The 27214-nt window shown below is 43.3% G+C and overlaps 1 protein-coding gene across 9 annotated transcripts in view; it reads left to right on the top strand.

Annotated features, from left to right (window-relative positions):
• The window catches only part of Gfrl (Glial cell line-derived neurotrophic family receptor-like), a 107851-nt gene extending 81877 nt beyond the window's left edge, over nt 1-25974 (top strand). For 7 of the 9 annotated variants that reach the window (XM_018113246.3, XM_089256294.1, XM_089256293.1 and 4 more), the window contains 17 exons: nt 2384-2554; nt 2717-2864; nt 4010-4137; nt 5881-6526; nt 7497-7603; nt 11430-11768; nt 14807-14862; nt 15071-15255; nt 15376-15582; nt 17373-17578; nt 17646-17854; nt 18507-18963; nt 20588-20652; nt 21428-21650; nt 22118-22245; nt 22322-22432; nt 22541-25974. In XM_018113246.3, the coding sequence (XP_017968735.1) occupies nt 2384-2554; nt 2717-2864; nt 4010-4137; nt 5881-6526; nt 7497-7603; nt 11430-11768; nt 14807-14862; nt 15071-15255; nt 15376-15582; nt 17373-17578; nt 17646-17854; nt 18507-18963; nt 20588-20652; nt 21428-21650; nt 22118-22245; nt 22322-22432; nt 22541-22804 (3650 nt within the window). In that variant the 3' untranslated portion in view covers nt 22805-25974. The remainder of the gene's footprint in view (nt 1-2383; nt 2555-2716; nt 2865-4009; nt 4138-5880; nt 6527-7496; nt 7604-11429; nt 11769-14806; nt 14863-15070; nt 15256-15375; nt 15583-17372; nt 17579-17645; nt 17855-18506; nt 18964-20587; nt 20653-21427; nt 21651-22117; nt 22246-22321; nt 22433-22540) is intronic. The other 2 variants (XM_018113247.3, XM_018113248.3) reach the window with 2 other exon arrangements.
• Nucleotides 25975-27214: the final 1240 nt, after the last annotated feature.

Raw genomic sequence — 27214 nt, 5'->3', positions numbered from 1 at the left:
ATTCAATTCGCTCTCGCTCTTTTGCTCTCTCTCTCTCTCTCTCTCTATCTCTCTGACGGCAATAAATATTTTGACAAGCAACGGCGCTCTGTGGTGCTGGCCCTGCTTTCTGCTGCTGCAGTCGTAGCGTACTTTTTGACGTTCTTTACTCCAGCTGCTTGCTTGCGTTTGTATGTGTGTGTGTGTGCGTATGTGCGCTTGCGGTGTGTGCAAGTATGCGTATGTGTGGGTTGCGCTCGCATTTTTGCGTTCGCTTTGTGCGATTGCCGATGGTTCAATGAAATCAGCAAGCAGCCAACTGCGCACAAGGCAAACAACCACGCACTACCCACACACATGCACCCACACACACACCCACACCCAGCTCAAGGCACGCCTGTTTCATATGACAAAAGGACATGTGTTGCATGAGGGGAAACCCCCATGCCGCTCAATAAATATTGTAAAAATTTCATGCACAAAGGCGCCAAGGCAAAGACAAAAGTTTACTTAATTTAATTAATTGCACGCCAATGCCAATGCCGATGCTGATGCTGATGCTGTGCAAATAAAAGCCAATACATTTTATGCGAAGCGGGCCAACATGACGTGCTCAAATTTCCGTTTGATTGCCAACTAAATAAATGGCATATAAATTTCAGCAAGTGCACAACTATGATTATATACTGTATAGGAAAAGCGAACAAATAACAAGTTAAAATCGAATCAAACTCAGCCAAAAAGTCGACACACACACGCACACACACACACATTCGCATACATGTGCACGTGCACGCTTGTTGGTTATATTGGAAACAACAAAGAAATCATTGAACCAATTCAGCGACCAAATCAACAACCGGAAACGCGTTTCGTATAAAAACGAATTGAGGACTTAACGTTCACGGTTAAAGGGCGAATAAAGAGAGAGTGAGAGAGAGAGAGAGAGCAAGAGCATTGCCAGCTGAACAGTTACTGCAAATGGCGTCAGTTGATGATGGCGACGAGCCATAAAACCCGCTCGCCGCTTTTATGAGCAGCCACACACACACACACACATACACATAGAAAATCAAAGGCCACAAAACTAAAAGTGCTTAGGAGTTGCAGTCCGTTTAAGCCAAGTCGAAAGATGTGGCCCCAACACCTGCTATTTAAGCTGGCAATGGCTTCTAATTGCGGCTGTGGCCCAACTGGCGCAGAGCAGAGCTCGGGCCAAAAGCAACAAATGCGGCCATGTCAAGTGTTGGCCATGTCATAAATATGATGAATGCCTGCGAAAAATGTCACTTGTTGCGTAGTTCGAGCATCACGCCTCACACACACAAATTGCCTGAGGGCTGGGGCTGGGGCTGGGGCTGGGGTTGGGCGGTCAACTTTATGTTCGAGTAGCAAATAATCATGTCCGGGGTCGAGCGACCAACGGTTCGTCGTATGAGTGACATGAGCAATGGGCCGTCCAGCTCATATGCTGGCCATTGGCCATTGGCCATTGGCCATTGGCCATTGGCCATTGTCCGGACGTTGCGGCAGTTGGTTCGCTTTGCTTTTTTAGCGATTTTACGGCTTATGGCCAGCCACAGTCGTCTCGATGTGTGTCTGTGTGTGTGCCTGTGTTTGTGTGTGTGTGTGTGTGAAGTGTAGTCGTAGTCGAGTTTATTAGTAGGGCTTATGTTTTATGGTCAAAGGGACAATGGATGGCCAACAGATGTTTGTTGGCCTTTTGTTTGTTTCGACAGCCCGCACGCCCCACTCATTCGGGCGAGTGCGAATGAGTGTGTGTGTGTGTGCGTGTGTGTGTGTGCGTGTCTATGTGGGCGAATGAGTATGTGTATATATAGCAGTAGTTGTCATATGCTCGAATAAGCTGTCATATATGAAACATAATTTATTATGTTATAAAATATTATCGGATCGCTCCAACAACAAGCTCCAGCAACGGGCGGGCGCTGGCTGCACGCTGCCTGCTCGCTTCATTGGTCGCTTAAATCGACCATTTTGTTGGGGACTCAATTATTCATATTGTTGCAGCTATATTTGTGAATGTTGTTGTTGTTGTTGCTGTTTGCTGCTGCTGTTGCTGCTGCTGTTCGTGTCGTTGTTTATTGTTGGGTATTATGACATGTGTTTGGTTTGTAGTTGTCTGTTTTTGGGCCGACGCCCGCCTGCCATTTATAACAACTGTCAACTGGCTACAACTTGGGTAATCGATGTGAGCAGCGATTCCGAATTGGACAGATACACGGACACGGACAAGGACACAGACACGGACACGGACTAGGACACGGACACGTCCAGCGAAATGTCAAAGTTTAAGCGCTGCTGCCATTTAGAGATCATTAAGCATAACTGTCGCTGCTCGTTTTTATAGCCTGGCTTGCTGTCTCTTTCATTGTCCTTGCAGTGTCCTGCAGCACGGTGACGGTAACAAAATGCCAAGCGGCGCTACGCACGCTGCAGGCATTCCAATTCTTTCGCCCCACCTGCCTGTGCAAGGAACCCGGCATGGATCCCGATTGCAATCATTTCCGGGATTTTCTGTTCGATCATCCGTGCGGATTTGTGCTCAAAAAAGGTAAGTGCGTTGCAAGTGCCGCCAACTGCGTGTGGCATGCCGCATGCCGCATGTCGCATGCCACAGGCAACGATGACACCTTAAACTTTTGATAGTCCCACTTAAATCATTTGGCTTGCTTTCGTTTTGCTCTATTTCCTTTCTGTTAATCCCTCCCCACAGCCGAAAAGGATCCTTATCCGATTGACGCCCTGCCCACGTGCAACCATGCGCTGTCCGTGTGCCAGCAGGAGCGCAAATGCCTAAAGCTCTTCGAGGACTTCAAGACTCACTGCAAGGTGCGCGATAATAAGTGCAAAATGGAGAACAGGTGAGTGAATTGCGCAAATTAAAAAGAAAGGGGAATCTCTGTTAAGTGCAGATAAGCAGCTCGGGGCTACTTGAGGGGCAGAACTGAAGGAATTGCTGGGCTGGCAGTAATTCTTTTGCAGGCTGTGCAATCGATAAGTGAATTCAGCAAGGTCCGGCATATCAATTATAATTATTGATTATTCAGTTTGCATACTAAGCAACAAGCTCTCGCTTAGTATTCCACGCTCTGCCACTTTCGTCCTGCCGGCAGCCGCAAACTGTTGCAAATTGGGGGAAACTGTGAAGCGAATGCTAATTAGAGCAGCGGCACAAAAAGTGCACCGGCAGTGTCTGCGAACTTGGCGAAAGTGGGGCGGATAATAAAATCATTCAATTAAACTGTTTGGCTTAATGAGAAAATGGATTTAGTTGCTGGTGATGGCATTTTAGCTGAGCATCCCAGCTTGTTGCCGCAAAAACTTTCGACGCTGCACAAACTGCAGAAGCAACATTTAATTTCGATACTCGATAGCGAGACAGGGCGAAGGTTGCGGGCGTGGGCGTGGCATTCTCGCCCAACTTCAACTAAGAGCAGCGAAATGAAATTTCCTGCTAGTTGAGTTTCAGCTGCTTCCTGCAGCCTTCACATATCCTTGCTGACGCCAGTTGCTTGCGGCGCCTGGCTCAATACCCTCGAATACAAACGTTCTGAATGTTTTAATAACTCGAAATGACTTTTTGCGGCGGCCCCGGCGCGCTCTTTGGCCTGGCTTAAAGTTTCACTGCCGCCGTCTAAACTTTGAGCACGCACAGGCCATGCGGTAAACGGGCGCTGGGCGACCTCGCCCACAGCCCACAGCCCACAGTCGAACTGCTGCCACCTATGCGATAAAATATTAATTGAACTGCCGTATGTATGCATTTTTGATGCAATTGCCAATTTTAAAGTTTGCTGCGTCGAGCGGAAGTCGGGTCTTGGGTCGGGTTTAAGGGGTTTAGTTCGTCGAGTTTCTTCCGCACTTTTTTTGTATACGAAAAGGGTCGGCGCTGGGGTTGAATATAATTTCAATTAGCTGTGGTGGTTGTGCGTCGGCTTAGGTGCTGCCTTTCCTGCTGTGCTTTCGTTCTACAGAGCCCCACTGACTGCGAGTATTTTCATTTCAGGGATGCCTGCCACGATGCCTGGACTAATCTGCGCTTGTCGCCCATGTTCGGGTGCATCTGTCCGAATAATCATATGAAAAAGCGCTGTGATCGTATTTTTAATATTGTTAATCACAATCCGTGTGTGGGTAAGTTTTCCGGCAACGGCTGATGCCACCAACAACAGCAACAACAACAGCTACAACCACAACTACAGCCAACAACAAGAACACAAAATCCTGACAAAACGAACAAAAAAGAAAGAAGATTGCGTCAAATGCTGAAACATTCGGCGAAATGCAAAGAAAATACATTTTTATTTCATCTCTTGGAACATTAAATGTGATTTCTTTCTTCTATCTATGGTTAAGCGAAGAAGCAAAACCATTTTGAGTACTATCTTATTATCGTATTATGTGTTATACGTTCTTTACTCAACACAAATGAATTTCTCCTCAGTTCTGTCTACTTTTCGTTTCGATTTCGATTTCGATTTCCATTTTGTAATTTTGTTGTTTTCCGTTTTGGTACTTTGTGAACCGCTCAAAACTGAAACTAGCCTAATAATTTAAGTAATCTAAATACCAATGAAAAAAAAAAATACCAAAAAACCTGAAACTAAAATCGCACGCTTTTGCATCAAAACCAAAACAGTAAAAAATTAATAAACAAATTAGTTAAAAAAAAAAACAACAACAACAACAATTCCCACATTTGCGTGACATGCGATCAGTAAACAACCTATTAGCAATAACATGCCTATATCAGTATTTGAATATATGGTTATACTATACGTATTAGCTATGCTCAGTAATATCGTAAATATCACGTATACGTACATCTACAATATATATAATTATATATATGTAAAGCTGCCGTGTTTACTGTCACCGCTCTATCTCCCTCGCTCTCTCTCTCTCTCTCTCTCTCTCTCTTCCTCTTCTCTCTTCCTCTTCTCTCTCTCTATATATATATATATATTTCTCTCTCGCTCACACACACTCACCATTCAAATATCAAAGTACTGTAAAATTGACCTTGCTATCTATCTATCCAATATATAATAATAATAATAATAATTAGCAGTAAGAGTTACCCGAATACCCTCACCAACTGCTAGCCGATTCGAATTGATATGCCACACGCTAACTGGCGCTGTTACTGTGCTTTACATATAGATTGACATTATATTGACATTACCATTGATTGATTGATTGATTGCACAAAGTACGAAACACATTTGGAACTACAATATTATCCACTAACTGCTGGTAACTGTAATAACTAGTTTTGATTTAATCGTAATCGTTGCTGTACTATCTAGCTCTCGCTTCTGTCCACTTTCTACTGCAAACCGTACAAATCGTTCTGTTCTTTTGCAAGACTTGGGCCGGGCTTAGCGGGGCCACTTGCTGAGGTCTCACCCTAGCTATCCTTTCACATAGACTATCAGCTTAGTTCATGCTTTTGTTGGCGCTAAACCAAAATTACTTCATTATCTTCACATTTTCAAGCAACCCAAAAGCAAAACCGTAAAACACTGCAGCTCAAATTCAAATCCAATCCCGAGCTCAACTCAATTCGGGCCAAGTCCTGGACACGCTTAGCTGGCGCTGGCGCTGTGGGGTCACAGCCGCACTTCGCTAGCAGCTGCAACAGCACAACACTATTCGCACCTTTGGATTAAATGCACCCCAGGCACTAATAGCACTAATTAAATAAGCGTACCCGCACCACTACACACACCCACAGCCACACCCACGCACACATCTGAAACGAATTTGCACCATTTTTGGCACTAAACTGTATTTGCACCTCACGCATGTCTGCGCATCCTCCACTCCTGCCCATTGTCCCGTTTCCCCGCTCTCCCACTCTTTGGCTCTTTGCAGATAGAATAATATTTTTCCCCAACGGCTTGCCGAAGCTAAAACCAAAGCCAAAAGCGAAGCCGAAACCGACGCGAAAACAGAAACAAAAGCACAGCCAACGCATCGGCCACGCCTTGAATGGCACGGAGCTCTTGTCGAACAACATCGAGTACCACTATCATGATGAGCCCAACAGTGGCAGGGAGCACCCGGAGGAGGTTGACGCGGAGGAGGAGCAGGCGGAAGATGAGGACGATTCGGACGATGATGACTACGATGATCGCATACGCGCTGAAATCTATTCAAACTATCCGCACTATTTGCATCCGCCCTCGTGGGGCATTAACAACCCGTTGGTGCTCGCCTCGCACAGTCCGCACACCTCCGAGGACGACGATGTGGTTGTCGACGTGCCCACCACCACCACGCACCACAGCCACAAGAAGCAGCCACAGTCGCCGCCAGCCCACGCGGACGACCTAGAGCGCAGCGTTGTGGACGATGTGGTGGTCGTGGTCGACACCGGGCCAGGACCTCGTCCGCACACGCACACGCATCCACACACGCACACGTACTATGCGCACGGCGTGGAGCCGGCGAGCACCGTTGGAACCATTGCAGCTGGCAGCAGCAGCAGCAGCACCAGCAGCTCAACCATATCGCCTAAGTATGCAGTTGAGGGTGTGATTCGGCCTGGCCGAGCCAAAGTTGGCATCTTTAAGCCGCCAACTTTGTTCAAACTTTCTTCACATATGATTGCTCGAGTGGGCAGTGCATGCTGGCTCTCCTAGGGCAGTACCCCGCTCTCCGTGTGGCGGATCAAGTCTTTCATTAACTCAACCAAAAACTCTCTTAACCACAACGACGGGGCTGCAGCTGAAAACTTTATGCAGCAAAGCTTTTAAAATAATTGACTCACTTGGGTATGCCACAATTTCCGGTTAACAGCCAACAGTAGTCAACTAATGAATGAGGCTAACAGCAGCTGCAACAACAGCAACAGCAACAAGGAAACGAGTAGAAACATGTCGGTTGCAGTTGCTCCTGGGCAGCAGCTCTCTCTCTCTCTCTCTCTCTATATATATATATATATCTCTGCAGTTGCAGGCCATTTAAATACTTAATCGACTCACCTAATGCATGCCATCTTATTCAATATTCAAATGCTGCCTGCAACTAGCAGCGAGCAACGAGCCTAAATAGATGTCCGAAATATGGTCAAAAATGAATTTATAATGCCAGCTGCTTTGTCAATTGTCAGCGGAAGTGAAATGTCAAGCGACTTGGTCTGTTAATACTTTAAGCCGATTTGCAGCCGCATTAAGTCATTTTGCTCATTAATGAGCAACGGCTGCAAATGTCCTTTACAAACTGTCCTTATGCAACACCACCACCACCACAATCACAGCAACAACCACAGCTAATTCATCGAGCACACACACATGCACATGCACATGCACATGCACTAGCACCAGCACCTGCACCTGCACCTGCCCTACACCAGATCTATCCCAAATGCCATGCGAAGCTAACTTACCCACCCACCCGCACACACACTGCACATTTTCTATTATATAACTTCTTGCACTTAATTTCCAAATACTTGCAATTTCCTCAATGCTCGCAACTTCAATTAGCACCGGCACCAGCACCAACATGCACAAAGCAGCACATCTGGGCGATTTTGTCGCCGGTAGCGATATCATCCACCGCACTCATGCCGCTAGCACACTGGACGAGAGGGGTAAGTAAATAAATTATTTAATGCAATTCTATAAATCAAATGCACTTCAATTGAGCACTCGATTAAGTGGGCTTCACTTGTAAGACTTCACTCCTCTGCAATCTATTTCTTATCACAAATCATGTTAATTTACATTCGAGATGAACGTTTTTAGTAAAAGTGGGATCAAAATTCTTATTGTCGATTTATTTAAATAAATTTGTTTTTTTTTTTTTTTTTATATTAGTGAGAATCTATAATAAAAGACAAGAATCTATATTTCAACCTGTTGAATTCGCTATGAAATCTATTTTTTATTTTTATTCTCAGTTACATTTTTATTGCCTCATACAACTATTTATATTTTCTAGAGCTTTTCTCAAAGGTAACTAGCTATTTTTGCTCAGTGTTGGTAAGCTGTATAAATACATTTAATTCGAACTGTAAGGCAGTTCAGGTAATAAATAAAGCTATGCGAGTTACGGGGCTTGAATAGGGGTAACGTAAGAGCACATTAGACAATTGAAGCACACGCACACATACATTGCAGCACTGAACCACAGCACCATTGCACCACCGCACTACCACAGCACTGCACCACTGCACCAAAGGCACTCGCTGACAGTAACTCACAGCGTCTCGCTCTATTTAGCTATCTATCTCTTGCGCTCCAGATAATTGCATCCTTTTGTGGCACTGTATTAGACAAACAGGCGGCGGGCAAATAGCGACGACTGCAGCCACATCCCGAGTCCTGTGCATCCTGCGCCTTGTTGTGGCTCGGCCGTCTGCCTGCCACTTGCTGTCTTGTACCTAACTTGGCGTTTGGCTGTTGGGGCATAGTTATGGCTATCTTCCACTGCAATCACTTGCAGTTAAAGTAATGCAACACACGCACACTCGCACGCACACACACACATGCAATCAGACACGCTCGCTCACTTGGAATGCACAGAAGTGCCATAAATAAGCATTTTGTTTGTTAGCTCTGTGCCCCAGCGCCAAATACCGAGCCAGCCCCCAAAACCATATCTGCTCCAAACAAACTTAACTAAGTACATTATTGATATGAAGTGCACCACGCTCCCCCCCACCCCTTGCAGTGGCTCTTGGCTTGAATTGGCATCCATTATGTGTATTATATTCGGTTGCTGCTTATTTACAGCTCTCAGTTACACACACATAGACACACACACACACACACATACACAATCAGCGGCACATGCAGCTTTAGCTTTAGCTCCCGCTTTAACACTCCTCATCTCTATCACTCACACACACATATACACAGACACACACACACACTTGCTGCATGCCGCATTATGTTAATCGATCGATCGCCCCTCGCACCGATTGTTTTTGATTGTTACGCATTTTATGTGCACTTGCTCTTCTGCACATTGCCACAAATTTCATTAGCCATTGTCATAGGTCGTCCATCATCATCATCAGCATCTACATACATCATTATCGCCATAAACATCATCATCATCGATGCTGATCCTTTTGTTTCAGCATGCACTGGGACACTCGTTGGCCATCTGCTGATGGTTATAAATTTGAATCTGTTCGCATTGTGCTCAGGGCTGGGCAACTTCATTTGCCAATTCAGCTATGGGACACACACACACACATGCAGTCACCCATTCACATGCACACGTAATACAGCTATTGTGAATTTGCGCAAATATTGGCAGATATTTATGCATGTCACATACATTGAATCGCACACACACACACAGCCAATGCAGCGGCAGCAATAACAAATTTTAATCACACGCCGTTGCAAGACAGCAAACAACAACAATAACAACATTTGTAATTTATCCGATACTGATAATTAATGCCAGTTAAAGTGGTAACCCGATGACCCACAATTTGAATCATAATAATCAGATTCGTTTGCCAATCGCTTAGCATCATAATCATCAACATCATCATCATCATCGCAAAGCTTTGCAGTTGATCTGCACAGCACAGTTGGGGAAATTTAATTAGGCACAAGTAAAACATTTAATGTGAGCAACAGTGACTGCACCAAGTATATGCACACCTGTTTGGCTCTAGCTCCAGTTTGTTTCACGTGCAGTAAATATTTTTGTTGTACTGCGAGATCCGCCAATGCCCGGGCTGGCATTGTTATGGCACACATGCACATACAGCTGGTACGCAGTGTGCTAACCTAATTTCCAAATAACAGCACATGCTGCAGCATGTATAACAGTGGCAATCATTCGCATTAACTGGCCCAAATGCAACTCTCGCTTAAATAATTAAAGCCACTCTGAGATGGTGCTGACTACGCTGCGTATACGCAACAATTGCGCGACTTTGAAGGCGAGAGATCCACTCGTCGACAGCTGTTTACATGGGCGATAACACTTGGCAAACAGCGCTAATCTCATCGTCCCTCTGCCTGCCTCCTGCCGCCCCTCTTGCTGGGATTACGATTGGGATTCCGATTCCGATTCCGATTCAGCTTCGAGTTCCGCCAATTCTGTCGCACCCCAACAGTTTGTTGTGCAAATATTTGTTTGGCAAAATAAGCGACAAACATAAATACGTTTCGCAGGCGGCAGGCGGCAGGCAGCTGCCAGCAGGAGGCGGACACCAGACGGCGGACGGTAGACGAAAGGCAAAGGCAAATCCATGGCATTTTCCTGCCATTCGGCGCCCCGCATTGACCGTCTGCCTGCTGCGGAAACTGAAAGCTGGTGCAGGAGCTGATGCTGATGCTGATGCTAAAGCTTAAGCACAGAGGGGTCTCGCATCCTTTGAGCAGGCGCCTCAAATGAAGCGCACTTTGGCGTGCGCTAGGCGAGATAAGCAAATGCTGCTGTGGTTGCAAAGCGTCTCCATTGAATCGTTTACCATTTGCTCGCTCTAACAGCGCATGACATTTGAAAGATACACAAAGTTAGACACAAACACACACACACAGACACACGCACGCACAGCACGTCTCTGTTAGCATTATGCTTGTATTTGGGCTTCTGCCCTGCTATTGACATTGATAGCGGAAACGGCAGCCCTGCACTGGCAATTGGTGCGTGGCGAGCCACACAATAAGCAATTGGCTAAATCGAACCAAAGCCACGACGCCGTAGCACCAATGACACTTGCTTCAAGGTGCGATAAATGTTCATAGTTATTTATTTAAGCACTCAATTGCCCAAGGCTCAGGTCGCTTCTATCTAATTTTAAATTTGTTTTTATTATATTTTTCTGTTGCTCTTACGGCTTGTCATAAAATTTAATGTCGATTGCAGTTGTTGGCGTTCAGCATTTGCTTTATTCTATTTGCACACAAACTAAATGGTATTGAATATGTTTAGTATGACTGATGTCTGAAATACCAAACGCACTCTCACACACGCCCTACTTTGTTGTACTAGCCGCACCTATATAGAACGCACCGTTTTCCCAAACTGTCCATGTATATTTCGAATTCTTATTTTCTAAGATCTTCTTCACTTGTATTTTTGTTTGATTAATCTAAGTTGAGTTTATAGAAAGTACTTTCAAAAAGTATAAGCCCATGTCATTCGATGGGTACACACACATATATAAACTTAATTTTCTTTTATACAATAAGAACAAAAAAAACAAAAAACAAGAAATTTGTACGCCAAGATTGAACAAAAAAAAAAACCGAACTGAAAATGAATTGTGCAAATTGATTGGATGGCCAAAATGTTGATGTGTTGCAAGTTGGCAGCAACTGCAGCAGCTAGAGTCATAACAACAGCAACAACAACAGCTACTCGTAACAACAACATACGTAACAGGCACTGTACAACTACAACAACCATTCTACCCTCTCTCTTCTTGCTACTTAAAATTCCAGTAAGAATATTGGGCATGGACGAGAAATTGCATCAGAGAATCTTCGATGATAATTTGGCGGTTATTGATACGCCATTAATAGCGACGGGCGGCTCGGCGAGCAGCTATAATTATCCGGGCTCGGTGTCCAACTCGCTGCACGGCGTGCTCAGCTATCCGTTCAATATAAGCGGCTTTCATCAGCGCCACATGGCGGCGGGTGCGTCGGCGACAGGCGCCGGAAATGAATCGCCATTCGATATTGTTGATACGGGCTATGGCTACGCCGGCAATGCCAATGGCAATGGCAATGGCAACGGCAATGGCAACGGAAACGGAAATGCCGGTGTTTACTATCAAAGTATGTGTACATGTATTAGCATGAACGTAATCAATAAATAAATAAATACAAAAACAGACCACAAACTAGGCAAACCAAAATAGCAAATAATATAATAAATATGATCAGCAGACGAAAACAGAGATGAGAGCAGATGCTGCTAGGTTTCTGCACACGGTTTCTTTTCGTTTGTTTTCACCCGACAGGTGACAGGTAGCGTTTATTCTTACCTTTATGCTTTACCTTGATTTTCATTTCGTAATCAATTCATAACGTTTTGCGCGTGTTGTGTCGTCCCCCTGTAACTAACACACCCCGTTGCAGGTAAATTTTTTAGTAATCAACTTTTGATTTCAATGTTGATACAACAACGAATTAATCAAACCAAATTAACTAACTACTGGCGCGCCCCGAGCTCGTCATGGCTTTGTGCATAATTTTAGCAATCGCTCAACTTTTATAAATATCAAACAGTAACAACAAAAACTGCCGACATACTCGTATATATACATATATATATAACTCTCTCTCTCTATATATATACATATACTTATATTATATGACTACTTTAATATTTTTAACTATTCGTTTTTAGTTACGTTTCTTTTGCCTTATGTAGCTTGCCACTTGTTTTTTCAAATGTTTTGGAAATTTTTATACAAATTTTTACAAAAACAAAAATTGCTTCAACTTCGGTATGAAAATTTCGAATAATGAATTTTGTTTGCCATTTTGTTTACATATATACAAAACCAAAACCAAAACTAAAACCAAAAGCAAAACCGAAAGCTATAATGGCGGATGAGAGAGCTGTACAAATTGTTAATACCATTAATAAAAACAACAAATCTAACTGTACAATTTGCTATAAAACTTTTAAACAAAATTCATTAAAAACAAAAAAGCTAAAAATACAATTTTTGTTACATTTAATTCAAGCACACTTTTTTACAAAATTCTTCGATGCACCCGTTTTTTGAAACAAGAACAATAAACAGTTACAATCACAAATAATTCAAATACTAAGTACAAACAACATGCGTTACATACATTTCTTATTCAACTAAAACATTTTGTTCAAAATGCAAATCTTTTTTACCAATATGTTTCATATGTTGCGTGTTCAAGTTAAATACAACAACAACAACAACAACAACAAACAACAACACTATCATAACAACAACAAGAATACTACAAATATATTTATATACTCAAAAGCAGTTGAAACATTCACTCATGCCATCCATACCGAAATTGGTATTGCATACAAATTTCCATAAGCATATGAAGAGCCAAGGTCTTAGAACGAACGAACGAACAACAACAACAACATTTCATACAAGCCCAACAAACTCAGCTCAAGTGGAAAATCATTTTGATATTTTGAAGATTCAGCTCTAATCGAAACTAATCGAAATAAGACAGAAAAACAATTCTACTATGAAACTGTTCATTTTGCATTGCAGCTGCTTACATTTGATTTGAGCTTTATGAGTTGAATTCGAAATTGTTTTTATGTCTTCAGTGCATCGGAAACATTTAAATAATTTACATTTTATTATTTATTTTAAGTGCATTCAGAGATGCTCACATACTCTGTTTGCAATCAAACGGAAACTACATAAAATACTAAATAGTCAGACTGAACTACACTCAGTTCCAGTTCTCATTTCAAACATTCCCATTCACTCGGGCGCACAGGTGTGGCCAAATCAGAGCTAAGACACACAAACACACACACAGACACACACATAAAACAGAACTTCATTGTTAGTTAAGCGTCGCTCCTGGCGCGTTATCCAAAATAAGTATTTTGATGAGTAGGCTGTAGTTTAAAAGGCCGACAAAAGTCTATTGAAATATTTAATCTATAATTTATGCGTAAAACTATATACAATACATAGTATAAATAGTGTGTTTGATACGCCCCCCGCAGCCCCGCTGCACCCGTAGCCCTGCTGCTCACTACAAAAATATACATATATGAATAAATCAAGTCTACGCTCCTTCCCTGCTCCTCCCGCAGTTGAGAATCGATTCCCCATTGAACGAGCCCCGAACCTCCATTTCAAGTTATAGGCAACAAATTTGGACTCTAATATAGATATATATAAATATATAAATATATTTGCTTTTAATTTCATTATTTATGCCTTTCGTTTTTATTATTCGATTATTTTGGATTATTTATGGGTGGATCTGTGTCGGGTCGCAATGGACTTAACCATGGCATTGGATAGAAACGAGAGCCAACAACAAGTTGGTTAATTAAAATGTAATCTATAACAGGCACCAGCTGTTGCTGCTCCCCAACATGACGCGAAATAGACGCCTCCAGCCCCAGCCCCAGCCCCAGCCCCTGCTCCTCCGCTCCATTCATACTGCGTGCGCTCAGCAGGGAGCGCGCGTTGATAATCATTTCTAATTAGGATTATTTGCCATCAATCCCTCGACGTAATCGAGTTATGGGCGCTTTTGTGATAAGCTCGAGCCACAAATATGAAATATGCATATTCATTTGTTAATTAGTTAGCAATAAATGCAATGAATAAATATGCAGAGGTGCAAAAAATGAACATTATTCATTGATTACATGCCGCCCCATATGCCACATTTTTGCGCTCGGCAGAAAAACAAAAAAGAAAAACGAGAGTAACACAAATCCAATTAATGAAAATATTCGAAAAATGTTGAACGAACATTTTCATGCAATTACACGCATTGCATTAGAGCCCCGTCCCCTCCGCAGCCTCGCTTCGTTCATGTTGGCGGACGCACTCTGTGTAGCTATCGAAGGTGCTTGAGAGTGCTCTGAAATATTTGCAAGTGCTTTACCATTATCAAAGCCGATAACTAATGGACTCATTTACAACATTCTTCTACACTTGCTACGCTCATCGTACAATTATGGCAAACGATGTTGGCTCTGAATACTCTCGTGATTTCGCTCGGCCGAACTCAACTTTAACTCTGGACGTCAATGCGATGGTCACTTGGGCACGTCTGCTGATGCTCATGCTGTGCTCATGCTCGTGATGCTTGTGCTGCTCCGGCTGTAGGTGGTCAGGACGTTGAAGTTGACCTCTCAACGGAAATAATCAAGCAACATTTTCAGGTAAGTTCGACCCGGAGCGAGTGGGCGTGGTCGGGGCTATGCATCAGTCAGCTGCACTGCAGTTGCGCCCACCTCCCGGAGGGCAAATGCAAAAAGTATTCTGAATATGTTGCAGCACCTTTTACATTTTGCGTGCACAACAACAATGCAGATTTTTTGTTTTTTCTTTGTTTTTGTTCTTCTCCCGTTTCGCCACAAACGTGTGCAGAGTACCTGCCACACAGCACTGGACAGCTGCCGGGAGGATCCAGCCTGCTCATCATCGCTGCAGCCAATGCTGACGCATTGCGAGCTGCATCGCTGCAATCGCAATGCGTGCATGACATCATTGCAGTCCTTCTACAAAGGACCGCACGAGGACTTGAATCTGGACATTGCCTTTTGTCTATGCAAGTAAGTGGCAGCCGTTGTTGGTCAACCACTGCAACAGCAAATACAACAACAACGACGACAACAACAATAACATTCAATGCAAATACAACTCCAACGGCGCCTTCTTTCCTGCTCCAACAGAAAATCCGGCAACAGCAACAACAGTCCCAGCCTGCAGAGCGGCAATCGGCCCGACATGTGCATGATTGCACAGGAAAAACTGCATCCCGTCTGCGCTCAGAGGCCGCCCGATAACAATAATCCAGCCAGCTCCAATGGCATTTACTACCATCCGCCGCCCGCTTGCCACGTTGTAGCCGACAGCTGCAAAGAGTTTCGCGAGTGCAGGTGGGTTAAATACATATGTAGTCGTGCCAGCTATGCCCCCAGGACCCCAGCGCTCCAGGACCCCAGGGCGACGCGCTGTGTCCATAATTCAAATGCTTGCTAAGCGGAAGCGGAAATATGCGCATCGCATGTAAATCCGCAGCTCGTTTTAAACTCTCCCCCCTCTCACTCCCTCTCGCTCTCTCACTCTCTCTGTGTGTGTGTGTGGAACGCGTGTTTTTGAACTGTTATTCAATTAAAGCAAATTGAATTTCGTGTGCTTATAGAATTACACATATTTAGCTCGCTCGCTGAGACGGCCGCAGTTTTGATGGCGCTTTCGCGAAAGTCATTTAGCTGACAACAAGCCAAACTCATAGCCAGCAGGCAACAGCTCAAGTTGTTCGGCTTTGATGCCAAAAATCCGCGTCACTGTCAAACCGGGCGTTAAATTGCCACTTTGTGCGCTGCTCTTCATTAAACACGGCAGCGTGGCAAGGGTGCCGCAGAGCACAGAGCGAGGCAGAGTCAGGCTGCACTCGGCAAACTTCAAGCCAGGCCGCGAATGTGTCAAACACAAAGTTAAGTGATAAATACGATGCAGCCATGGCTTGCTTGCAGCGTCATGTGTGCGTGTGCGTGTGTGTGGTGGGATGTCGGTGTGTTTGTTGTCATGTTACAGCTGAACAACCGCAGCGAACGTGGCTCTGGTTGTGGCTGTGAAAATTAATTGCCTTTTAAGTGAATCTCACTTGCTTTAGTAAACAACTAAATTGGACTAATGACGCTCATTTTCTATGCTGCGCTGCCTACACACAACAGCTCTCCGAGTGGGTGTCTGTGTGCGTGTGTGCGTGTGTGTTCGCAGTTTGCTTTCGTCTTGCCATTCGAGTGCTTATGTTGACTTATTACGTATACGACGCGTTGCATTCAAGCACGTGCATTGTAGATTGTTAGACGCTGGGCGTGACGCACTTGTTCGGCTGCCTGGCCCCAAGGGTGGCAGATTGTTTTACCAACTCTTAGATGGCTGCCTCGATGTGCCACGTGCCACGCCTCTCTGTGTGCCGCCAATGCATGCCTTTATATAACCATCAGCTGGCCGGCAGGCCAAAGAGCACAAACAATGTCAATGATTATAATTTATTTAATCTGGCTGATTATCAATTATCAATTGAGTGCACAATAAGTGCTGCCCATCATGCCAGCTGGCCATCTGTTGGCAATCATGTGCATCTCGCTGCCTGGGGGCACCATAAATGCCAAATAGATGTCGGAATTGAATGCGTGTCTAATAGAGCTCATCTGTATGTTATTTGGCGGTAAAGTGGCAGCTGATTGAAATGACTGAAGCGCCAACGGCAAGAGAGCGCTCCACACTTGTCTGCTCTGTTAGCCATATTACGCATACGCCGCATGGCAGATAGAGCTGCAGCTGAAGTGAGCTCGCATTTTACGGCAGTGTCGTAAACCCGATGCAATAAATTGTGTTGCTGCTTGCGGTGGTAGCAACAACTGCAGAACCATCAAATGCACGAGGATACCAAGTGTAATTCCAGCATAAATGGCTGGACATCAATCTCAGACTCGAGCTAGCTACTGTGGTTGCAGGTAACGGGACACTTAGCAACAGAGAGACAGGTATTCAGACAACTAGACATACGTTAACTGCAGCTACAAACTGACGAGCTGACGAGCTGATGGGCTGATGGGCTGATGGGTGGCTCTGATCCGAGAGTTTGCTGCCGGCTCACACATGTTAATACTCCGATTTCCATTTTTGTTTTATTCGCAAACCGCAACCTTGACAGACTCAAGCTGGAGTATTATGAGCAGGCCTGTGCCGTGGACAGTGTGACCAAGAAGTGCGCCGGCCGACCCAGTGGCTGTCGCACCGCAATGATTGGCATCCTTGGGACCATGCTGCGCACCACATGCGCCTGTCAGGGCACCGATCCACAGCATCTCTACCAGTGCGTAGGCTGGCGTCGCCTGCTCTGGATGAATCCGTGTGTGGGTGAGTAGACTGCCACGGCTGGGTAATTGCATGACGGGATGCAGCAGAAATCTTATGCATCTTGCAGTCGAGGCACAAAAGGACTTCCATATGAAGCGTCTGGCTGAATTGGGCTTTCTGACGACGACCACAACGACGACAACAACCACGACGACCACGACCACCACGACGCGCGCACCGCCACCCCCACCGCCGCCGCCGCCGACCACGACAACAACAACAACCAGCCTGCAGCCGAAGCAAACCCCAAGGAAGCCCGCCACGCATATCTTCAAGGTAAGTAGCCTGCGCCTATGAGTGCACCCACATCGGCACCCGCACCGGAACCTTGCGTTCCGTTAGTCGGTCGGAGCATTAACGGGACTAATTGTGGGGCAACAACAGCGCTGTGGCCGGGCGCACTGGGCCAATCCGATAGCCAATCCGATTAACAAGCTTCAACAACAGCCGCCCGGCCACCGTCCCATCATTCAGTTATCCTTCAATCCGTCTGTTTTCCAATCAGCACTCAATCAGTGGCTGCACAGAGTTGAAAAGCCAAGCGCACAATATAAACCCAGCGCTCGAGTATCGGAGTATCGACTATGAATTCAAACCGACAAAGCAATCAATTTCTGCCCTTCTGCTGATGCTGCTGCTGCTGCTGCTGCTGCTGCTGCTGCTGCTGCAGCTCCCAGATTAAATGCAGTGCACAAAAATAGTCGAGCTTGCATTGAAAACCTTTAAAACATTTTCTTTTCATGTTTCCAACCATACGAACAACAATCGCAAAACCACAATAATAAAAAAAAATAATAATAATAACTGCAAATAAATAAAAAATAAATAAAATAACTGTGCAACAAAATTAAAAAATCCAAAATAAATAATAAATCGCACGCAAAAATATAAATAAAATAACAACCCAATCGCTTGACAACTCGAACAGGCAAAGGAGAAATCAGAGCCGGCATCGGTGGAACACAATTATCTCGATCCGCCCGACTCAGTGCCGCTGCACAGCGGAAACGATGCCAGCGGAAATGGCGGAAATAACGATTATCATGGCGGCAATGAACACGACAACAATCACGGCAAGGGGCATGCACACGGACACGGGCATGGCAACGGTAATGGCAACGGCAATGCCAACGGCAACAGCAACGGGAATGGGAATGGGAATGGGAATGGTAACGGAAATGGCAAGGGCGACCATCGGCGACAGGGCAAGAAGAATGGCAATGGCCAAAACGCTGGCCTTGGCAGGCAGGGCGTAGATTTCGATGATCCGGTAATTTTTGTTGACCAAATGGAAACAACAGAGCTGGTGCACAGCATCAGCCACACAGAGCCGGCAACCACAGCGACCACAACAATGGCGACCACAACAACAACCCAGCCACCAAGTAAGTAAATGCATGTGGGCGATCCCTTTGTGTGCGTGTGTGCGTCTGTGTGTGTGTGTGTGAGCTTGTGCGAAAGTGTGTGCGAGCCCTCCTATTATGCGTACTACCGCAGACTGTTGAGTGCTGATAGCTGACTGGGCACAGCAACAGGGCTGATAATATTGGCCATACAGGCAGCCAGGCTTCCGGTTACATTTATGAGCAGAGCTCTTCCAAACTTTTTGCCGCATACAATTTTTCATTTTTAAAAAATATTTGGTTAATGCATTCTCATTACAAGTTTTGCCAGCTTTGTCACAATTAACTCGCGTGTCAAGGGGGCAGGCCAGTGCCTTATAAATGCTGGCCCTAATTTTCAGTTCTTTCTCTTTTTTTCTCGCTTTTAATTTGCAATTTAATTGATGTGGTTAATGGGCTCTGCGGCAAATGAAAACGGAAGCTGCACGAATTACATATATCTGCATTTCGATACACTGTTTCATTTGAAATGTAAAATGACACATCAGTGTGTGTGTGTGTGTATGTGTGTTGCCGGAAATGAGTTTGCTCACGTGACAGCGGTTTGTAAATCTGAAAATATTTGATATATAGTTAAAGCCGATTAGGAGTACGATATACATAGTACTTTATATCTATTAGCTATTCTCGTCGATTTCCCAAACATTAATAGAAATTTATTTGTAAACTTCTTTGAAATGTTTGGCTCAACTCAGAATATTTTTTTAGTATTTTCTACGCATTTATAAAATACTTCCGTAATATTGTGCAGCTGGGCAGCAAACCAGTCTGCAAATTGCATTAAATATGTAAATGAGTTTGTTTGCTTGCCACACGTCTATCGCCGAAATAACTCACACACACATACACACATGCATGAGCACAGATGGACAGATAGAAGCCATGTGTATAAGCTGTAATTATTCAGGCCGTTGGGACATTTGCGTGTGCATTTTGTATGAATTGTTGTTGTTTAGTCACCGGACAGCGTCGAGCTCTGCAGCTTGCATGTCTCATTCATAATTGATTTAAATCGTGGGGGAGCGGGCGAGCAGCCGGCCGGGCGTGTCATTTGACATCAGCATTTAACAATTTGAAGCTTCCGCATTAAAGTATTCAGTGAAATAAATTGTTTTGTTAACACTGCTCAAATATTTATTCAATGCGCCACTTGAGCCGCACGTTTATTAAAAATTAAAAATGTAAATAAGATTTTCCACTTGATTTATTAGGAAAGTTTCCTAAATGATTTTCGGACCAAGTGAGCAATGCCCTGGGTGCTACTCTAGCTCTGCCTATGGCTCCGGCTCGTTAGTTTTTATTGTTGGGCAACATTTCGCACATGCCTACAGGTCAGCAATTAGCACACACTCTCCAAAAACAGATAACACTCAGCCAGGCAACAGTCAGGGGATTGCCCAACTTTCTGGCACGTTTCACAGCAAACGCTCTTTAATGAATGAAAAGCATGAGGAATGAATGGATGAGCCAAACGACATTCATCGGAGGGTATTTGTACGAAATTGTGGTGCCATAGGCCAGAGGCTTAGACCGGGCTGTGTCATCAGAAGATATTCAATGCTTACTCAATTTCTTATACTAACTCCTTTAATGATCTCTTTCGCAGGAAACTGTGTGGTGCAGCGACCCCATCAAAGCGATCAACACATACGCGAGGGCAGCAGCAAGCGGGTAAGTGGCATGCGGAGCTTTAAATCAATATTTTATGCAAACGGCAGCACGTTCATGTAACTGTCCCAAATCGTCAACAATTTGCAGCAATTAACATTTTTTCATTTGAATAAAAAATGTCGCAAGGGTTTTTCTAGCACGGCCGCGAGATTTATATAACCTTCCATTTCGCTTTATTTCATTTGGTTTTATTTATTTCAGTTTTTTATTTTATTTTTTTAACACACAACGGAAGTTCAGAAAGTGTTATTAAAATGCATTTGCATAACTAAAAGTTTGCAAAGCGGCAGCCAACAAAACAAAACAAACGAAACAACTTTCTGTTGCCAGCACACAACAAGTTGAAGCTGTATGTGTGCCTGTGCCTGTGTCTGTGTCTGTGTGTGTGTGTGGATGGCTCACGTGCCGGCACGTGCCCAACGAAAAGATATTACCACATTTAACAACGCCATGAAAATGGTAGCGCATACAGAACAACAACATGTACGACATCGAAAAAATAACGAAAACAATTTACAAAACAACAACAGCAACAACAACAACAATGCGACGCGACTGCACTTTGGCCACTTTTCTTTTCACTTGGCCTCTACGTGCTGCTGGAGCAACAAGAGTTTCATGGCAAGCGGCAATGCAATTAGTGCTCGCATTGTTTCAGCTCGCAGCTGCATGGATGCACGGGGCGTATGCTTAATGTAATGCCTGCTGCCTAATTAGGTGCAGGTCGGCGCCAAGACATTTCTCGGATTTCATAAGATGTCGGCTTTACTTGCAGATCTACTCGTTGGACGACGCCGAGTGCAGCGAGCTGTGCAGCTGCGGCGACTCGCTTACACTCACCTGTCACGCCCTCTGCGTGCCCTTTGCGCCCTGTCGCACCGCCCTGGCGTTCTACAGTCACGCCTCACCGGCTTATCAGGCGTTCCGCGGCCGTTGCCTCTGCTACTCGGGACGTTTTATCTGCATGAAGCCACCGCTCGGGGAATACATTCTGCCAGGTTAGTAGTCTCCGCCCACCTCGCTTGATCCGTCCTCATTTCCATTTGACTTCTGCACAAAATTCCACTGCTTCTGCTGCTGCTGGCAGCATCGTCTCTGTTTCCCGTTGAGCACTTTACGATTATCGCTCGCGACAGGCAATGACGTTGCGTGGCTGACAAGTGTGTTTCATTTGGCAGCAGCCAGTGCTTCAGGCAGCTGCCCTCAGGGCGTGCATCAGGCCAACAATACTTTTTAAAGCAGCACCGAGAGTATAAGACATTATTCTCATGCTCGCCAGCCAGCTGCACTTTGTTTCCTCTTCGAGTCGACAGACACATAAAAGGTTATCCCCCATCTCCCTCTCTCTCTCTCTTTCTTTCTCCATCTCTCTCCACTTATGTGCATTTTGCATGCAGCATCTAGTGGTGTAAATCAATAGTTTTGTATAATGTTTTTGAGATTTATGGCATGCCGCTTCTTGCAGGAGGCGTCTTCTTGCTGCTGGGCTATAGCGCCGCCGATGAGGCACTGCTGCGACCCCACACCAATCTGGGCGTGCAGGATGCTGTGCGCGCTCTGCAACAATACGTGACAACCTACATTAACAATCAGGTAAGCCAGCGCACCTGCCAAATTCTTCAAGTTGCGTGAATGTTAATTGGATTCTGTTGTTGCTGTCGACCCGCAGACACAGTGCACTTTGACGCTGTTCAATATGACTGAGGAGAACATCATCATAGCAGCGCGGCTGCCGCACGATGGCAAGCTGAAGGACATCGATCTGCTGCGACGTGAGAAGGTTTGTGAGCTCATTCTAATAATTCTATTGAGCTGCTTGCAGCTCGCCAGTGCGAACGAGTGCAAATTGTACTCAAACGTATACTCTTGCTTATCTGGCCACTTGCAGGACGAGTGCACCTCGATACTGAAGACCATCAGTCATCATATCAACACCGAGCACAATGAGCTACAATCCCACCGACTGTTGAGCATTTTCAAAATGTCCGAAGTCGATGTCGTCTGGCCGGAAAGCACGAGCGCCGCTCGCAGTGGCCAGACAGCGGCCAGCCGCCTGGTCTCCCTGTTGCTGCTCTCGCTGGCCCTAACCGTCCGTGGCACGCTGCGTCTGGCCGTGCAGCCAGCGAGCAGCTGGCGCACTGCCTCAACATGACACGGCAGCTAAAGCGGCAGCTGCAGCGCTCACTAACTGTATGTAGTTTATTTGTAAGCTGGTGTAAGGGGCGAGGGAACGGGGTCAAACGTGTGGCATATGGGCGCTTTAAGCAGTGCTCACCAAATACGATACTAAACTAACATAAATACATATATAGAATATCTATACATTTAGAGTGTATGTGTCTGTGGGATGTCTAAATGTGTGTGTAGCTAAAGCAAAGAGAAAGTGAAACCTATATGAGCATAATACTTAAATATTCAGCAGCATTAAATGTGAGTTAGTTTAGTATTAGGCATCTAAACATATGAATACAGATACAGATACATATACATATACCTATACCTATGCATATGATATAATGAATTAGCGAAATGTGTTGTATACTTTTAGGGGCTAGCAGATATTTTGTGCGCTTTGTTGTTAACTTGAAGATGCGATCTTACTTTTTGATACGTACTTACATCTGTGAGGCATTAAGTACTTGATACACCATTCGACTAACGATAGCGATAATGATAGCGATAGCGATAACGATAACGATAACGATTAACTTTATATACTCAAACAAGTGAGGGAATGAAACTGCTGTCTATATAATAATTATCTTAAAATTAATGGAAATTATCTACAATTACTAATGCTAGCGTTTAAACTATATACACAATGATATTGAACGGCATCTGACAGAAAACTGTATATAGACTTGATATTTGTTTAAGGTATACACTTACATACATACACACACATATACACATATATTCTTACATATGTATATGGAGAGCACACAAACGACGTAGCTAGTGTTTTATACGATATAAGCTATACAATATACATATATGCAATACATATACATATATATTTGTGTACAAATTATTTACTTACTTACATTCAACATTCATTATCATCTCTGCAGCACACAGGCCAGAGTTAATTGCAGTTTTTACACATTATGCCCCATTATTGTTTTATTGTTGACACAATTAAAAACAGGAAGAAAATATCGGCATTGGCAAGCCGCAGTTCAAATACCCTTACTCAAGTCGTTGCTTTATTATTCAGATTTTACGATATTTGCACAATATTTCTTTACTTTTCCTCATCTTCATCATTATTAAAATTCCATAATCTAGATAATTTCCAATTTCAATATTTCACTATTTTAGCAATTGTTTCAAATTAATATAGAGCCCCATCTCCTTTTGCTAGAGCATACACAATGAATGGCTCAAACTGTAATTAAATATTTTATTAATTTATTTTTTGTTTTGAGGTGCGAACATCTTTTGCGCACATACATTTCCGCTTCTGATAATTAAATTTGGACATGTGAAATAAAATTGCTCATTCATTTCAAACTTTTCCACACAATATGCAGGCCTTCGTGGCGCGAAGAGAATTACGGTTTCATTACCAATTATGCTTTGCATGGCTGAGTATTTAAGTAATTATGCTTTTCTTACTGCGCATTTAATGTATTTGCTCTGCAATTCTGTTGAGTGTCTTCATTTGAAGAGGTTTCATGTCATGCAATCGTTTAATTTGGCCCATCCCCACAATGCTGTAAATAAGTCGGGAATAAATTACGTTCTATCAAATACTAACAGTACATATCAATGTGAACACCTAAATATACACGGAATGTCGTATAAACTAACCCTTTGTACATACCTCTATATACATATGTACATGCAAATATACACAACGATATGTCTAAGTATGCAAATTAAACTAAACAAAGAATAAAATATATATATAAATAATAACTATTATGATCTACCCTAGCAGCAGCAACAGTAAATCGAGAAATAATTGTACATTGAACCGAACTTCAGTTGCGCCTTAATAAACTATGTAAAAACTATTCAATTTTTGTGAATATGTACGTATAGAAAATTAGAAATGCGTAAATTCTATGAATATTAAGTGAGTGTTTCTGAGACACTCAGTAATAAACACAAGCAGACAAACAAACACACACACACGCACACAGACAAACATACACACTTAAAGTCTAAGCTTGACCATTTGAGCAGAGCGTTAAGCTAACGCACACACACACACACAGACACACATACACTCGTGCTCACACAGACACACGCGCACACACACAAACACATATGCATCTGATGAGTATGAACGTGTCAAGTGTAGAGTGTAAAGTGCGCTGAAGAAATGGTCACAATCATGAAAAAATGTCTTCCTTAATGCATATAGATAACGATATGTGTTACATATACATATATAAATATATATATATACATATTACATATATATATAGTACATGCTAACTTGATATACCTAAATATACTCGTATACCTATACTATACTATATATATGTTATAACGCTATTGGTGCACCCTAGCCTACGCTTCAGTTAGTGAATATTAGTCAAAGAGAAAGAAAAAAAACATGGATAATTCATATGAATATCGATAACCGACTATCGATTGTCGATTATAGCTTACAAGTTATACCACTGTTGACACTATTATAGAACAAATTAAAAATACCAAAAAGCAGCAATTAAATGCATAGTACATTACAATACATATGAGAGAATTATACATACAATATATCCTAAATAAATATACATATATATAATTAAACAAATATATATATATTTATCGGGAAATTGCAATGCACTTGAATAGTTCCCTAGGCCACCCAATTGCGAATTGCAAGCGACCTTTAATGAAGAAAACCTGCTTATAGAACAGCTTGTAGCTAATTAATATTAGACGAATTTAAAGATAATTATCAATCCCGATACCCAAAGCCGTTGTCAGACAGTTTTCGCATAAGTATCGTAAGTACCTATCGGCAATCTCTGTGGCAGTCGCTGCCCACTGCGAGCATTGCATTCAGCACTCCCAGTTAGACAACCAATCTGCATTGCAGCCTCCGATATCTGCATATATGTAAATCTAACCGCTTTAACGATTCGAATATTGTTTATGTCCCTTTTACTTTGTCATTGTGCTCTCGGGGCAGCACAGCACGAGGCGCAGCTACAATGTAAAGTACCGTTAAACGAAAATGAATATAAAAAGAGTCTAGCAAACCGCAGCTAGATCAATACTGTTAAGGAGGAAGCTACCTAGTCGAACGTAGCAGAAACCTATGTTAAATAATGGAAAAGAGAAAAACAATAAAACAAAATAAAATTGAAATGGAAATGGAAATAGAGAATAAAATAAATGGAAAAGTACATAAAATATGCATGAGGAATATCAAATAAGTTGAGGAATTCAAGTTAAGCCTAGCGACAGCAAACTAAACGGAACACAATATAGAATATAGATAAATATGCTATGGTATGTAGTACTTAAGTAACGGATAGATGTATTACTATGTCAACGGGCTATGTGAGCGGCAGTCCGTGAGGCAACCAGATGGTGGTCGTGGCATGTTTATAATGAATAATGAACAAGCATTGTAAAAGAAAAACACAAAACCAAAAACAAACAACAAATTAATAATAATAAAAAAAAAATTATGGAAAATAATAATAAATGCGCAAATGATTTGGATGAAGCAGAAGTAAGTTGTGAAAAAGTAAGTATCTATCTAAATGCCAAACACAGAAATACTTGTGCAAATACAATTATGCACACCCTTCACAAGACAGAAGAGATAATATATATTATTAATCAGCCTTGAGCTTGAAATGAACAAGCATGGAGTCACGTCTTTAACTTTTCGTTTTTCATCAAAGTTATTAAATCTTATGCAAATTTTAGATATCTAGAGCTGAGTGATATTTCCAGTTATTTTTTTGCTTATCAAGCTGTCAGCTTCTTTTGCCGTGCACTTCATTATTGACCTCCAAAAAGCCATACAGCGATCAAAACTGTGACACAATTGAGCCAAGCCAAAGGCGAACAATGGCCAAATGTTGAAAGGCACCAAAATACAACAAAATCAAAAAGAAAAGAACAGAGGAGCAGAACAGAACAGAAAAGAATAGAGGAGAGTAGCGAGAAAACAATTGAAGCGGCAGTTTGTTGAGAATAACCACAAGAAAAGATACAACAGCAACAACAATGCCCACAAACAACGGCAGCAGAAAACACAAAATGCACACAAAGCCAGCCTAGCTGCCTGGGCGCCGACTTGGCCAAGATGGAACAAAAGATGAGCCGAAGACAATGGCTGCTGCTATGCTCAAGGCGAGTCTTAAGCTCAAGTGCTCACACTCAACCAGCAGCACAGACAAATAAACACGCACACGCACACATCCAACTACACATACTCGTGAGAGGGAAAGGTCAATCATTGGAATGCTGCCAGTTAATTCACATACACAAAAGGGGCGCCCAGCCAACAGAGATTGGAACTGGCTATGGGGCATGGTCGGGGCACACAAAAACAGTTGCCAATTCGACCCTGAATGCTTGGACACGC

Source organism: Drosophila navojoa, chromosome 2, assembly GCF_054131105.1.
Source record: "Drosophila navojoa isolate 15081-1374.11 chromosome 2, UAZ_NAV_1.0, whole genome shotgun sequence".
Taxonomy (NCBI): Eukaryota; Metazoa; Arthropoda; class Insecta; order Diptera; family Drosophilidae; genus Drosophila; species Drosophila navojoa.
This window is presented reverse-complemented; position numbering and strand designations above follow the sequence as displayed.